This window comes from Falco peregrinus, chromosome Z (genome assembly GCF_023634155.1).
Source record: "Falco peregrinus isolate bFalPer1 chromosome Z, bFalPer1.pri, whole genome shotgun sequence".
NCBI lineage: Eukaryota > Metazoa > Chordata > Aves > Falconiformes > Falconidae > Falco > Falco peregrinus.
This window is the reverse complement of record NC_073739.1, coordinates 68,052,092-68,065,393: the sequence shown is the minus strand read 5'-3', so window position 1 is coordinate 68,065,393 and position 13,302 is coordinate 68,052,092. Positions and strand designations below refer to the sequence as shown.

The 13,302-nt window shown below is 39.5% G+C and overlaps 1 protein-coding gene across 2 annotated transcripts in view; it reads left to right on the top strand.

Moving 5' to 3' along the window:
* Positions 1 to 13,302, top strand: part of PARP8 (poly(ADP-ribose) polymerase family member 8) — a 120,731-nt gene that overhangs the window by 91,506 nt on the left and 15,923 nt on the right. Inside the window, exons 15-18 of one of the 2 annotated variants that reach the window (XM_055791153.1) lie at positions 5,300 to 5,392; positions 6,900 to 7,040; positions 11,588 to 11,713; positions 13,203 to 13,268. In XM_055791153.1, the coding sequence (XP_055647128.1) occupies positions 5,300 to 5,392; positions 6,900 to 7,040; positions 11,588 to 11,713; positions 13,203 to 13,268 (426 nt within the window). The remainder of the gene's footprint in view (positions 1 to 5,299; positions 5,393 to 6,899; positions 7,041 to 11,587; positions 11,714 to 13,202; positions 13,269 to 13,302) is intronic. The other variant, XM_005241958.4, reaches the window with a different exon arrangement.

The window sequence follows — 13,302 nt, the reverse complement described above, 5'->3', positions numbered from 1 at the left end:
AGTTTGAAAATCGAGGACACGGGTGTATTTCTTGGTAATTATTTAGTTTTAAATCAATTCCTAACTCTGTGTAAGTGAAAAAATTTAATGTGAATGAGATTATTTTTAAATGTGTGCTTTAGTTTAAAACAAAAAACTTGTCAATAACTTGTTATTAAAATGCAAAGCTGAATTTTATTTTTAATAAATCATAGGTTTTTTAATCCACAATGAGTAGTGCTGGATGCTTCACTCAGAAATATAAACCATGGCAGAGTATGCAAATATGCATTGAATTTGTCTTTCAAAATAGCATTGATGATTAATAATTAGAAATTGCTTAAACTCTGAAGCTTGATGAACCTTATGTTACAGTTAAGGGTAATTATGCATTATTTCAGTAATGATTTCAGTGGATACAGAAATCTTTCGGTTTGGACTCAAGTCTTTACCTTTTAATTCTGTGGGAGTGTGTTCTAAGATACACATTACCTAAAACTTTTTATTTTAGCAACTATGAATTGAATTGACCTTTCCGTAACACTCTAGGAAGCATAAGTGTCTTAAACTCACAAACGTGCTTTGCTGTAGTCCTTTTACAGAGAATGGGAATTTTACATAAGGCATTTAAGCAGCACTAATAGAAAGTATTCAAGTGCCTCCCTCGTGAGTGCCTGCCTTCCAGGTACTGCTTTTACCTCATGTGTAGATCTGTAGATAAAACTGAGATTTCTGTAGTGTTTGTTAATTCATCTGCAGCTGTGGCTTACAGATGTAAGCTGTGATAGACCTGGGAGAGAGATTTTCCTACAGCTCTGGATTCTGTTTCAGAATTAGTAGTGTTATTCTTACTGCTCCAGAAATAATTGATCCTTAAGTAATACAGACTTGGGCAGTAGAGAATTAGCCACCAGTCTTATTTTGCCTTTTCTTACAAATATAGTTAAGACATATCTAAAAACCCATACTGACACAAACTTTAAAATAAACGTTAAAAACTGGAAAGCTTACTTGCAAAGAGACCTTTACCTACCAGGCTCCTTTGCTCTCTCCCTCCTCTCGCCCCTGCTCTTTCCCACTCTTTTCTTGTTTGCTTGCTTGCTTTGTGTCTTTCTTTTCTTTCTTGCCTTTCTTTCTTGTCTTTGTTTTCTTTTTTTCTATATATATCTATCTATTACATTTTCAGTATTATTGCTGCCACATTATATCCTCATCCTTCCGGTGAGTGTAAGGAAGAGAAAGAGAGAAGTTCCTCCTATGGAAAAACTTAACAATTACCATGGTTGCAAGTAGGAAACAGAACAGAGACTTGTAGTTACATTTCATGTCTATGCCTGTTGCTTTCATTTGGAAGTGAGATGGTCGCTAATGGTTTCACCTTTACCATTTGTTACATTTGCTGAGTCAGGCAGCGAGCCTTCCCTGAGCTTCTCCTTTTAGATCCAGAGATCTGGGGTGTGTCAGTCATGCAGCCTGATTAGTGTCTGTGTGACATCCCTCGGGATACAGGAAAGGGTGGTACGCTGTGTTTCTGAGCACAGCTGCAGCATGTATTATAAAGTAGAAGTATAGATCAATATCGGCTCTGAAAGTTTCGACTTTTTCAAATGGAGAACATTTTAAGCAGTGTATGAATCCAGGAACCAGAATATATCATAGTACCTAGGTGGTTTGCCAGTCTGCCATTCACATCCATTGCTGTAAGAAGTGGCACTTGCATTGTAACATGCAGAAACTCTGATTGAGCCCTTTTTCATCACAGCAGCAGTTGCGTGGGTGCTACTGAGCATGCAAAGAATGGGAGTAGCTAAAGGAAAAGCCTGACAACTTCAAAAGCTCAAAAATTGCTTTCTGCTTCTGTCAGTGCCTTCTGCTTCCAAGTATTTGCAGTCTCAGGTTAATTGCCCAGCTCTTATTTTCTTCTGGCTTTTCCCCACTGGAATAATTATCCTTCTAAACAGCCTTTCAGCAGCGATGATCTTCACTTAACAGTTTTGTGGAAGTCAATGCCTTTATGTTAATTTTCTTCTTTCAAGTGAAAAACAAAGTATATGTGAGACCACTAGCAGCTGCTGCTGTTGAGGAGTTACAGTTGCTCTCTTCAGGTAGTGGAGAATATAGTTACCTCTGCATGCATTTAAGGTGATAGTTGTAGTTGTAATAATCCGTGTGTACCTAAGATGAGGCACACATTCGGAAATATATACATAAGTATGTAAGTCCTAGTGGAAACTAGTAATCTAGTAAAAGCTGGACATTCTGTACCTTTGTGGATACAGTCATCAGTACATCAGTAAGAACATGTCTATACTTCCATGTACGTACATGAAAGTTCTTAGCTTTCAAGCAAGTTCAGAAGAGTTCAGCTTGCTGAATAGTATGTGTGCTTGAACCAAAATAAGAGTATCCAAAAATGACATCGGATGTAGCTTTTATAAATGTGTTAGTGTAGTTGCTCTTGTTTGTTCTTGACATTTCTCATATTTATGATATAAAGTCAGAACAAGACTGTTCTGTCTCAAGGGCACATATCCTATCACAAGAGAAGAGACAAGCAAATGCCATAAACGGAGACACATTGACAGTATGCAAAACATTAGCAGCAGTGTAAAAGCACCTTCAATCCCAGTTTTCCCATAAAGCTTGTGATTTTTTTTAAGCTCTGTCTTCCAGAGTTGATTTATTAACTTAGGTTTTCATGTTTTCGTTGATTCTAGCATGCACAATTGTGGAAGCCCAAAATACAGAAGTGTAACATTGAATAAATGAGTCATCATCATGTGACAAACCAAAGACCTCCAAATGTTTGCTTCTTAATTTTAAGCCAATGTTTTCACTTTGGAGGGGAAGAAAGGAATGTAAATGCTTGAACCTAAGTAATGACCGGAGCAGCAGAGGACAGTGAAATGGCCATACCAGCTTCTCTTGGAACACTCTAACACTTGTGGGAACTCTGAGTTAGAATCATCTGATTTGGTTAAATTGGGACAAATTTCAGAAACAGGATCCAAAAGCACTCTTGAAATGGCTTCTGGGTTAGAAGGCAGCCGGGGTGGATATATAAAGGCAGGTAATTGAAGTGTCTGTATAGCTACAGGGTTTGTGTTATTTTTGCCATTAGACTGCAGAGTCAAAATACACTGGGCAGAAAGGTTCATCAACTACATAAAAGCAAAAGAATTATATTGGCCTTAACAGTAATGTCTGCTTCTCTTCAGAGTGCAGATTTTGCTGCCTTGCTTCTCATATCTACAGTTCTCCAGCCTTAAGATCTTAGCTCCAGTGTCCACCTGAGAGAAGAAAAGCCTTTCAAATGTCTGCCATAAGTACAATGACTATTTTCCTAACTTCCCCCTTCCAGATGCTCAGACATTTCTGGGATCATAACACAGTGGGGAAAAAGAAAAACCAAATATGACACATCCTGTGTTCCCTTTGCCATCTTTTAGTCTCAGGATAATTTACTTTCTTGAGGTTGTAAACAAAATTTCAAAAATAAGTATTTTCTTAACACTTCTTCATGGCAAGCACAGCTAAGCTTAGATTGCTCTACTATTCCAGAGCAATCCCTTGCTCTGGAATAAAAGGGATTCTCTGTATACTGTTGATTATGCTAGTCAAGGTGGTAGTGCCACCATGGTTCGCTAACTAAGCAAATTATTTAACCACCTTATAAATGTGGAAAACTTAAGAATAATGACCATAATAAATACTTTTTGTCTAGAGTGCCATGGCACAGCAAATTGGATCATGTTAGGCTTTGTCTGCTGTCTAATGCAATGTAACATAGCAGCTAAAATAAATCAAATGGGCGACACTATTAGAGTTGAAAGATGATAATAGCTCTTGTAAAGCAACTGATGTGAGCGTATGACAGTGTAGTAATTTCAGATGTTTATTGAAGTCTTGAATCTTCAAAACCCAGCAAATATGTATTTGAAGGGCTATGAAACAAGTAACTACAAATACAGCAGCATGCTTATTACTGACAAAGCTGTTGCCTGAAACAATTCAGCTAAATTTTATGTTTTCTTTGTGGGCTCAATTCATTTTTTTCATTTCTGCCAAGTGCTCCTAGAGACAGTGGCTTGAACTTCAGAGTGTGCCACTACAAATGCTTTAGTGCTTACCTTGGTAGCTAGACTCAGAATTTTTAATTAGAAAAGTTCAGTAGTACGCACCAAAGATCGTTTTAGGTTTCAGTGAGCTAGGATTTAGTAATATGGATTCAAAGAAATAGTATCCAAAACCTTTTTTTTTTCAACATTGTAATTTAAACTTTTGTTTATTGGGGTCAATTTTAAGGAAGGTTTTAATTTCTTTCTTGTATTTCTTTCAACCGTTTGCTCAGTTTGAATGCTTACAAATTCACTGTGTAACTCATCACTTGAGCCTTTAAAAAGTCGATCAGCTAATTATCTTTCAGTTAACAAGCATGGGGTTGCTGTAAGGGTTGTAGCCAATTAGGAAGCCTGTGAAGTCATACCTATTTTCTTTACTTTGTTTCTGCTTTGCTTTGTGAAGGCAAAACTCTCAACTCTCAATTCTCACTCAACATGCAATTAAAATATTTTTTTTTATTTGATCATTGTGATGACATTGTGAATTAAATATTTCAAAAATATAGGCAAAAAATGGCAGCAAGTTCAACAGCAAGTTGGGGTGATGTTTATGTTTGTTTTTTTTAAATTGAAAAAAGAGTGGAAGCACCTTGATTTATTAAAATAACATGGCCTTCCCAAGTACAGTGTTTATTCTGTAAAACTATAATGCATTTTCTTAAAGTTTACAAATGAATTGTTAAATTAGTCAAAAATTAAAAGTAGCTTCTTCAAGAAATTTGTCTTCTAGATTAGATTTTTATGTGTGTTCTCAACAGCAGAATAACAAGCTGTGAAAAATAAACTTGCATTTATGAAGGGGGTGTGCCCTTTGTTCAGGACTTGTGCCCTCTGTTTCAGGATTTGTTCTCCGTTAATTTTAAGTATGTAAAAAGTTTTCAGAGCCTGATAACATAGTGTTAAGGCCATTTGGGTACTATGCCTGTAGTTTTAGTTTTGTAATCTGTTTGGTTTTAAGGCTAGCCCCTGTGAGTACCTAAAAGTCTTAGAGTTCTTCACACTTGTTTTTCAGATTATTAAAATGTTTCTATAATGTATCTTCCTCAAGAATTGACATGTATTCATAATATGAAATTAATGTTGCAGTTAAAATCTGAGTTTAAAAACTAACATTAAATGTGTTTGGGTTTTGTTATAGGTATAAAACCAAGAACCGAAAACTAGAACAAAAATGTAATTAACTTTCTTTCTCTATGTAGCCCACTGTTTGTGAACGGGAGCTCTGTGTATTTGCTTTCCAAACATTAGGAGTGATGAATGAAGCTGCTGATGAAATTGCAACTGGGGCTCAGGTAGAATTATATCTAATGCTTATTACATGTCTGATTTTCCATAGTATACACAGTCTTCTCAGTCTCTTCTAATACTTATTTTGACTTGTATTCCCCATATGAGTACTGTTTGGTAAGTATTATTTATTTGTCCACTCTTACAGCTGTAATACAGTTCTATGCGTGGCATTTTCAAAGGGTATTAATGAGGTGCTTACATTGTTTTGCTTCCATGTAATTAGAGTAACCATGTTTTCTTGTTCTGTTGTATTCAATTAGATCACCTAGGTTGTTAATAGAGGCAGCCATTGTCATTTGGAGATAATTCCCATTTATTTTCACCTAATGAGCCATTACTACTCTCATGCAATTAATAATCTATTTCCTGTTCATGGTGTTGGTATGCAGCTATCCACTGAGCATCTGCTGTTTTGGTCATTAAATAACAGTGGGAAAGTCCTTACTGATGTTGCTACATAGGGTTTTTTTCCTCTTTTTTTCAAGGATCAGGAATTTAATATAAGCTTGCTTCCTGACTCCAAGTTCAGTTATTAATGTAGTTATAACCATATCATTGTTTTCTTAAAATAAATATTTTAAAACTGTTTCCAAATCACCCTTTAACCTTAGATTTCAGTAAATAGAAAAGTTAAAAGATCTTATGTTTAACATCCTTGTAAGATCTTAAGTTAAAATTTTACCCATCTGATGGAAAAGTGCATTCCTTTCTGATTTCCTAGATATATGTTCCCTCACTGTGCATTTACATAGTAAGCAACATGGGTTTTTTGGAAAAGCAAACTTTCAGGTCACTTAACTTTAACTAGCACTAGTAGTCTAGCCACTGGCAATAAACTCTTTGGCTAAGTGCACGAATACTACCTGTGGACATATCCTCAAAGGAAAAAACTTGCAGCAGTGTACACCAGCTTCTTCACCCGAGAATATGACTGCGGGGTCTGAACGTCAGCTTTTCATCTAATGTCTGAAGACCATTAGATAGCTGCATTTGCAACATCTAGCGTACCAAGCACTGGGATACCTGTGTAAGCTTTTAAGAAAAGGAGAGGGGTGTGCTGATGAAGCCCCACCTCTTCCTCAGCCAGAAGTTTTCTGAAGACCTCAGCTATGTGTTTCTGGGGAGCTAGGGTTCTAATTTTTTTAATTCAGACATTTACATAGTACATTACATGTACATTTAGAATCATAGAACCATAGAGTAGTTTGGGTTAGAAGGGACCTTTAAATGTCATCTAGTCCAACCCTCCTTGCAATAACCAGGGACATCTTCAACCAGATGGTTGCTCAGAGCCCTGTCCAAGCTGACCTTGAATGTTTCCAGGGATGGAGCATCTACCACGCCTCTAGGCAACCCATTCCACTGTTTCACCGCCCTCATTATAAAAAATTTCTTCTTTATATCTAGTCTGAATCTACCTTCCTTTAGTTTAAAACCATAACCCCTTGTCCTATTGCAACAGGCCTTGCTAAAAAGTCTGTCCTCATCTTTCTTATAAACTCCCTTTAGGTACCGGAAAGCTGCAGTGCGATCTCCCTGGAGTCTTTGCTTCTGCAGGCTGAACAACCCCAACTCTCTCAGCCTGCGCTCATAGAAGTGCTCCATCCCCGTGATCATTTCTGTGGCCCTCCTTTGGACCCGCTCCAACAGGTCCATGTCTTTCCTGTGCTGAGGACTCCAGAGCTGCATGCAGTACTGCAGGTGGGGTCTTACCGGAGCAGAGGGGCAGAATCACCTCCCTTGACCTGCCAGCCATGCTTCTTCTGATGCCGCTCAGCATACGGTTGGCTTTCTGGGCTGTGAGCAACATTGCTAGCTCATGGCCATCTTTTCATCCACCAGTATCCCGAGGTCCTTCTTGGCAGGGCTGCTCTTAATCCCTTCATCCACCAGCCTGTATTGATACAGGGAGTTGCCCCGTCCTAGGTGCAGGACCTTGAACTTGGCCTTGTTGAACTTCATGAAGTTCACATGGTCTACTTCTCAAACTTGTCCAGGTCCCTCTGGGTGGCAACCCATCAAGCATGTTAGCTGTGCCACTTAGTTTGGTGTCATCTGCAGACTTGCTGAGGGTGCACTCGATCCTGCTGTCTGTGTTATCAATGAAGACATCAAACAGTACTGGTCCCGGTATGGACCCCTGAGGGACACCACTGATCACTGATACCCATCTGCACATTGAGCAGTTGACCACTGTTCTCTGGATGCGGCCATCCAAACAATTCCTCATCCACCGAACAGTCTACCCATAAAATTCATATATCTCCAATTTAGAGAGAAGGATGTTGTGGGGGACTGTATCAAAATCCTTACAGAAGTCTGGACAGATGACATCGGTAGCTCTTCCTTTGTCCACTGATGTAGTTGCTCCATCATAGAAGGCCACTATGTTGGTCAGTCAGGACTTGCCCCTAGTGAAACCATGCTGGCTGTCTTGAATCACCTCCCTGTCCTGTGCCTTATCATAGCTTCTAGGAGGATCTGTTCCATGACCTTCCCAGGCACAGACGGGAGGCTGACAGGTCCGTAGTTCCTAGGGCCCTCCTTTCTACTCTTTTTAAAAATGGGTGCAATGCTGACCTTTTGCCAGTCTCCAGACACTTCATCCGACTGCCATGACTTTTAAAATATGGAGAGTGGCTGGGCAACTGCATCAGCCAATTCCCTCAGGACTCTGGGATGCATTTCATCAGGTCCCATAGGCTTATGTGTTTTCAGATCCATAAAGGGGGTCATGAACCTGTCTTCTCTTACAGTGTGAGAGGGACTTTGCTCCCTTGGTACCAGTGTTGTGGACCATCCACTTGAGAGGTGTAGGAGGAAGGGTTGCCCATGAAGACTGAGGCAAAAAAGTTGTGGAGTACCTCAGCTGCCTTCACATCTGTTGTTACCATTTTGTCAGTCTTGTTCGTCTGGGGGGATATGCTTTTGTTGACTTTCCTTTTCTGGCTGGCATACCTGTAGAAGCTCTTCTTACTATTCCTTACATCCTTTGCCAAGTTCAGCTCCATCTGTGCCTTGTTCTTGTCGTTCCTGACCCCATCCCTGCACAACCAGGCATCATCCCTATACTCTTCCCAGGATACCTGTCCTTGCTTCGGCCGCCTATGTATTTCCTTTCTTGCCCTTCACTTTGAACAGCAGGTGTCGACTCAGCCATACCAGTCTCTTGCCTTCCTTTCCTGATTTCTTATATGTGGGGATCAAGAGCTCTTGAGCTCTATGGAAAGCACTCTTAAAAGATCTGCCAGCTGTGTTCTGCTTCCTTGTCCCTGAGGAAAGTTTCCCAGGGGGTCCTGTTGACTAACTCCTTGAACAGCTGGAAGTTTGCTTTCCTAAAATTAGGGTAAAATTGGGTACAAACTTACATGGTACATCACATGTACATTGTACGTTAGGTACAAACAAGTAGTTCTTACTTCCCTTTTTAAATACAGCTCACAGGAGAGGCAGTCCTGGTTAGCTCTCACTGTGTTTTATGTAGATATCACTGTTGAAGGCATATTTGGAGCTTGCTCTGGATCTCTAGAGTACCTCTACATCTACAGAGCTTTGCTGTAGAGCACTGAAGCAATTACAACCTTAACAGTGCTTGAGAGAGAGAAGAGGTTTTGTTGATTGTCGCATTGGACCTAGGTTACTAAACTTTGCTGAGTTTCACTCTAGTGATAGCATTGCACCCAGCTCACTACACGTGATCTGGCTGAGCTCGCATTCCTTGTTTGCAGAAAGAATTCAACCCTTCCAGGGTTTGATTCATCTGAGATATTTTAGACGTTAGTTTAGGATAGTGTGACTCACAGCATAGACTGTCAGCACAGTGGTTATTTTCTCCACTGATTATAAAGAGAGTCTAGGCTCACTAGTAAGAGGTAGGTGTTTGCATTGTGAGTCTCTGCATTTTGTCAGATTAATCTTCCTTGAAATTATTTTGTGTAGTGAAGGAGCCTAAATATAGGTTCCCATTATTAGAAAGCACATCCTATTTTTTTTATGCTGTGCTTTCAGCTAGTTTCCTAAGGTATACACCTCTGCTTTGTCACTCCCAATCTTCTCATGACTCCTCCTTAGTAATATACGATTGTACTTTCTAAAACTTTCAAGCCCAAATTATTTTAGCCATGTAATCAAAGTGCCTGAAAATTGAATCACTGATTTGTTGACAGTTCAGATGCCCTGTAGAGAGCCTCTGGAGAGAGAGAAAGGCACCGAGAGGCTGATGTCATAAGAGGGAATTGTCATCAGCAAGTGTCATCTTGTCCTCCTTGGAAATATTTTATCCTTACTTAGGTACTTCAGTGCCTACTGTTAAGGAGAAGGCATTCAGGCCCAACTATAAGGACATTCACTAGATTCACAGCACTTGTTATTACCAACAAGTGCATACATAAGTCTATTATAAGGTTTGTATTAGACTCACCTCCCAGTTTAAGTTGCTTTGCTCTCCATCAGCTCAAAGCAATGATCTCAGGGGAAATCAAGGGTTTAAGTAAGCCTAATCTACGTATGTTTTCCCCCATGTGAGAGCAATGTGCAGGTATCATGGTAAAATAATAGAGGAGTCAACAGTTGGTTTAAAGGAGGGCTTTGGGGCAGTGTTCTTAAGAATTTTAAGATGAAGTCCAGTCCTGCAAATTGTAAAGCAAGACAACTTTGAGTCACTGTATTAATAGATTTGAGACTCAAAGAATTCTTCCCTAACAATGTTTGTGACTGGAAGCTAAAAAGCACTTCTGAGCAGCAGAGTGTATGAACTCAGGCTCAATTTCATGGCCATACATTTATGCAGTTGCAGGCCTGTTGCCTGACCTGGCTGTGGATGCGGACTCCTGGTCTCCTTTCCAAATGCTAATGTAGATGCCCTATTTTGAAACATTTATCACACTTAAGGGTATTATAAACTGGGAAGTAATCAGAGCACCGTGGAGGAAGGGATCATTATTTAAATAACTTTACTTTTCAATATATGTGAGATATTTGGTAACTGGAGCTAACAGGGTATTTTTAAAATGATAGAGGAAATTGTCCCATTCATGTTAAAGGAACAGGGGAGGGGAGTGGTAACAGTATGAATCACCGCAGCACAGCTCCTTTCCCCCTTCATCATGGTTCTTATTTTCATTCTGCTTCTTTAGAGGACTATCAATTTTTTTTTTTCCTTCAAATGATCAGATACAATGGCAGATATATAAAAACTTCCAGAACAGCTTGAGCTGTGAGATGGGGTCTGATCCATGTGTAGTTGTGTGAGGAACCAGGGATGCCTACTAACTACAACATCTCAGCTTTTCCTTTCTTTCATAGAAAAGTCTATTTTGACACAGGAATGTTTTCAGAAGGCACAGAAAAAATGGGGAAATGAGCTAACTGGCAGGAACAATTTTAGGTAGCAACTTTGGATTTCATTATGAGCTGGGTTTAAGTTTCACAGGTGCCAGAAAGCTGCATTCTCTCTGGTTTGTGATTGCTGTATTCTATTTTTAACCTCTGAATTATGAATTTTGAAAGAAAAATACAGAAATCTGTTGCTGAATTGTATATGTGCCTGTATGCACACATGTGAATACATGCCTGTGTACACATTACATGCATGATCTTATGATGATATCTTGGAAATCATAGATATTCAAAGCCATGTTGTCATTTTGTGCAATAGGATAGAAGAGCATCTCCCAGTGTGAGCCATGTAAATGACTGTTGTATCACTGCACTGTTCTGGCTTTAGCAGAAGTAATGTTTACAGGTGTTTCTATGATTGCAGTCTTTGGGAGAACAGCAGGCACTGGTACAGATTTCACAAATCCTTCCGCGTTCTTGAGCAACACTTTTCACTGGCATCTACTGTACAGAGATACACAGATCCAGCACATCTTCATTTCCCTAGAGAATTAATTTAATCCACGAATTAGCACATGTGCACAAGAGAAAGCAGGATTGCAAGCAATGCATTTGACATAATACATCTAGGACCAGTATCTGGTCCTACTTATGCACCTGGAATAATGTACCAGTGCTGCATGTGAAGCTTGTTGAGGTCAATGGAAAAATTCCAGTCCTAAACTATGTCCTGTGTATACACAGTTTGGGTAATATAGGTAACAATGAAATATGGTATTACTGTAATGTGTAAAAAAAGCAGACTGGAAGATATAATATGAAAGTATGTATATTGAATAAATACTTTTCTTTCTCCCTAGGTGGTTGATCTCTTAGTATCCATGTGTCGGTCTGCACTGGAGTCACCTAGGAAGGTTGTCATTTTTGAGCCATATCCTTCTGTTGTTGATCCTAATGATCCTCAGATGCTGGCCTTTAACCCCAGGGTAAGTAGTTTCCTTTCTTTATGTCATAGCTTGGTTTTAGTCATGCATGAGATTTCAAACCAAAGCCTTCTTCTTAAGGAGTCTCCTTTACTATAAGCAATACAGCTCCAGAATGTAACTTCTGTAGCTCTTAAAATTGTCTGAGAAGGTATTTGAGTATAAAGTGTAAGTTGCATTCGAAGTTATGTTGAAGCCAAGAAATTCTTTTAGGGTACAAATTCTAGATGCAGAATGTTATATTCTTAGTGTCTTTGCCTCAGTGTACACGTTGGACACAAAGAGAAAGATGTCCTTTGGGAGGTGTGGACCATATAAAGCAGGGCATGTTCAGTCCATCTTTTTATTCTTAAAGTGGTCATTGCTGTCTTCTCATTTTCTCTTTTGCAAGCAAGTATGTCCTTAATTTCATCAAATGTTGACATAATAGTCAAGTTTTGTGCAAGCATCAATTTTGAAGTAAAGAATTGTGTTTGCACTACTTGCTCCTCAGGCTGCAAATACTGACTCTCAGGGAAGCCCTCAAGAAGCCATGAACATCTCACTTGAACCATCCCCAAGGACATAAGTGAGAACTTTGGATGTCCTGCATTGGGATGCATTTCCCTCTGTCTGAGCAAAGGCCAGTTCACAGTGGTTCTTCTTTAGGAAGGGGCGAGTATGTTCTGTAGCATGTGGGAAGAAAGACTTGCCTGGAGTTGCTTGGAAGGGGGCTGATGAGGAGATGCCTAGTCCAGTGGCTGAGCAAGGTGGGAGTTTGAGGCAGATGAGGGAATATGAAAGAGGGTCACACTAGAAGAGGAATGGAGAGAGCTACTAGGATGGCAGGGCCCACGTCACCTCCTCCCAGATTCTTCCCAGCATGGGCAAGGTGAAAGCCCATGGGCAGAAGTTGGCAAGACCCAAAGATGGGGAACAGTAAAGCTTCTGAAGGTGACATGACATGTGGAGCTGCTGAAGCATGGTCTGTTAAGCTCATCTACTCAGAAAAAGTGGAGCCATCTGCTAGCGGTTCCCAAGCAGAAGGTAGGCAAGGATCAGGCTGAGGCAGAGGGACAGCTGAAGGACCTCTGATGTTCTGTAGAGCTGTTAGCAAAGTTAGCACATCTGTTTATTTAGCATTTTATTTAAAAATCTATTTGGTCACTGCATTATTTAACTTAGTAGCATGCTGTCCAAATAACTGTCAGAACATGTGTTTACTTACAAATATTTTTTTAAAAAGTAAGCTGGTTTTTTGAGTGTGTTGGAGATTCCAGTGAAATTCAAATAAAAACCATTGTGATAATATTTTTTCAGGGAATTTTCCTGGACTATGAATGAGAGATCTGTGTAAGCTGAAAGGAGTTTGTTGGTTAGGAATATTTGAAAGGATTGGTTTGCTGAACGTTTGTCCTTGCTTTGGTTTTATACACACTGAAGGGATTCAGTTTTTTGTAGAGCCAAAGACTAATATTCTTTTGACTTATTTGCTTATTTTATGCCACATCAGAAGAAAAATTATGACCGAGTCATGAAAGCATTGGACAGTATCACTTCTATTAGAGAGATGACACAGGTGAGTTTAAAAATCTTTATCTAACTTAATTGCT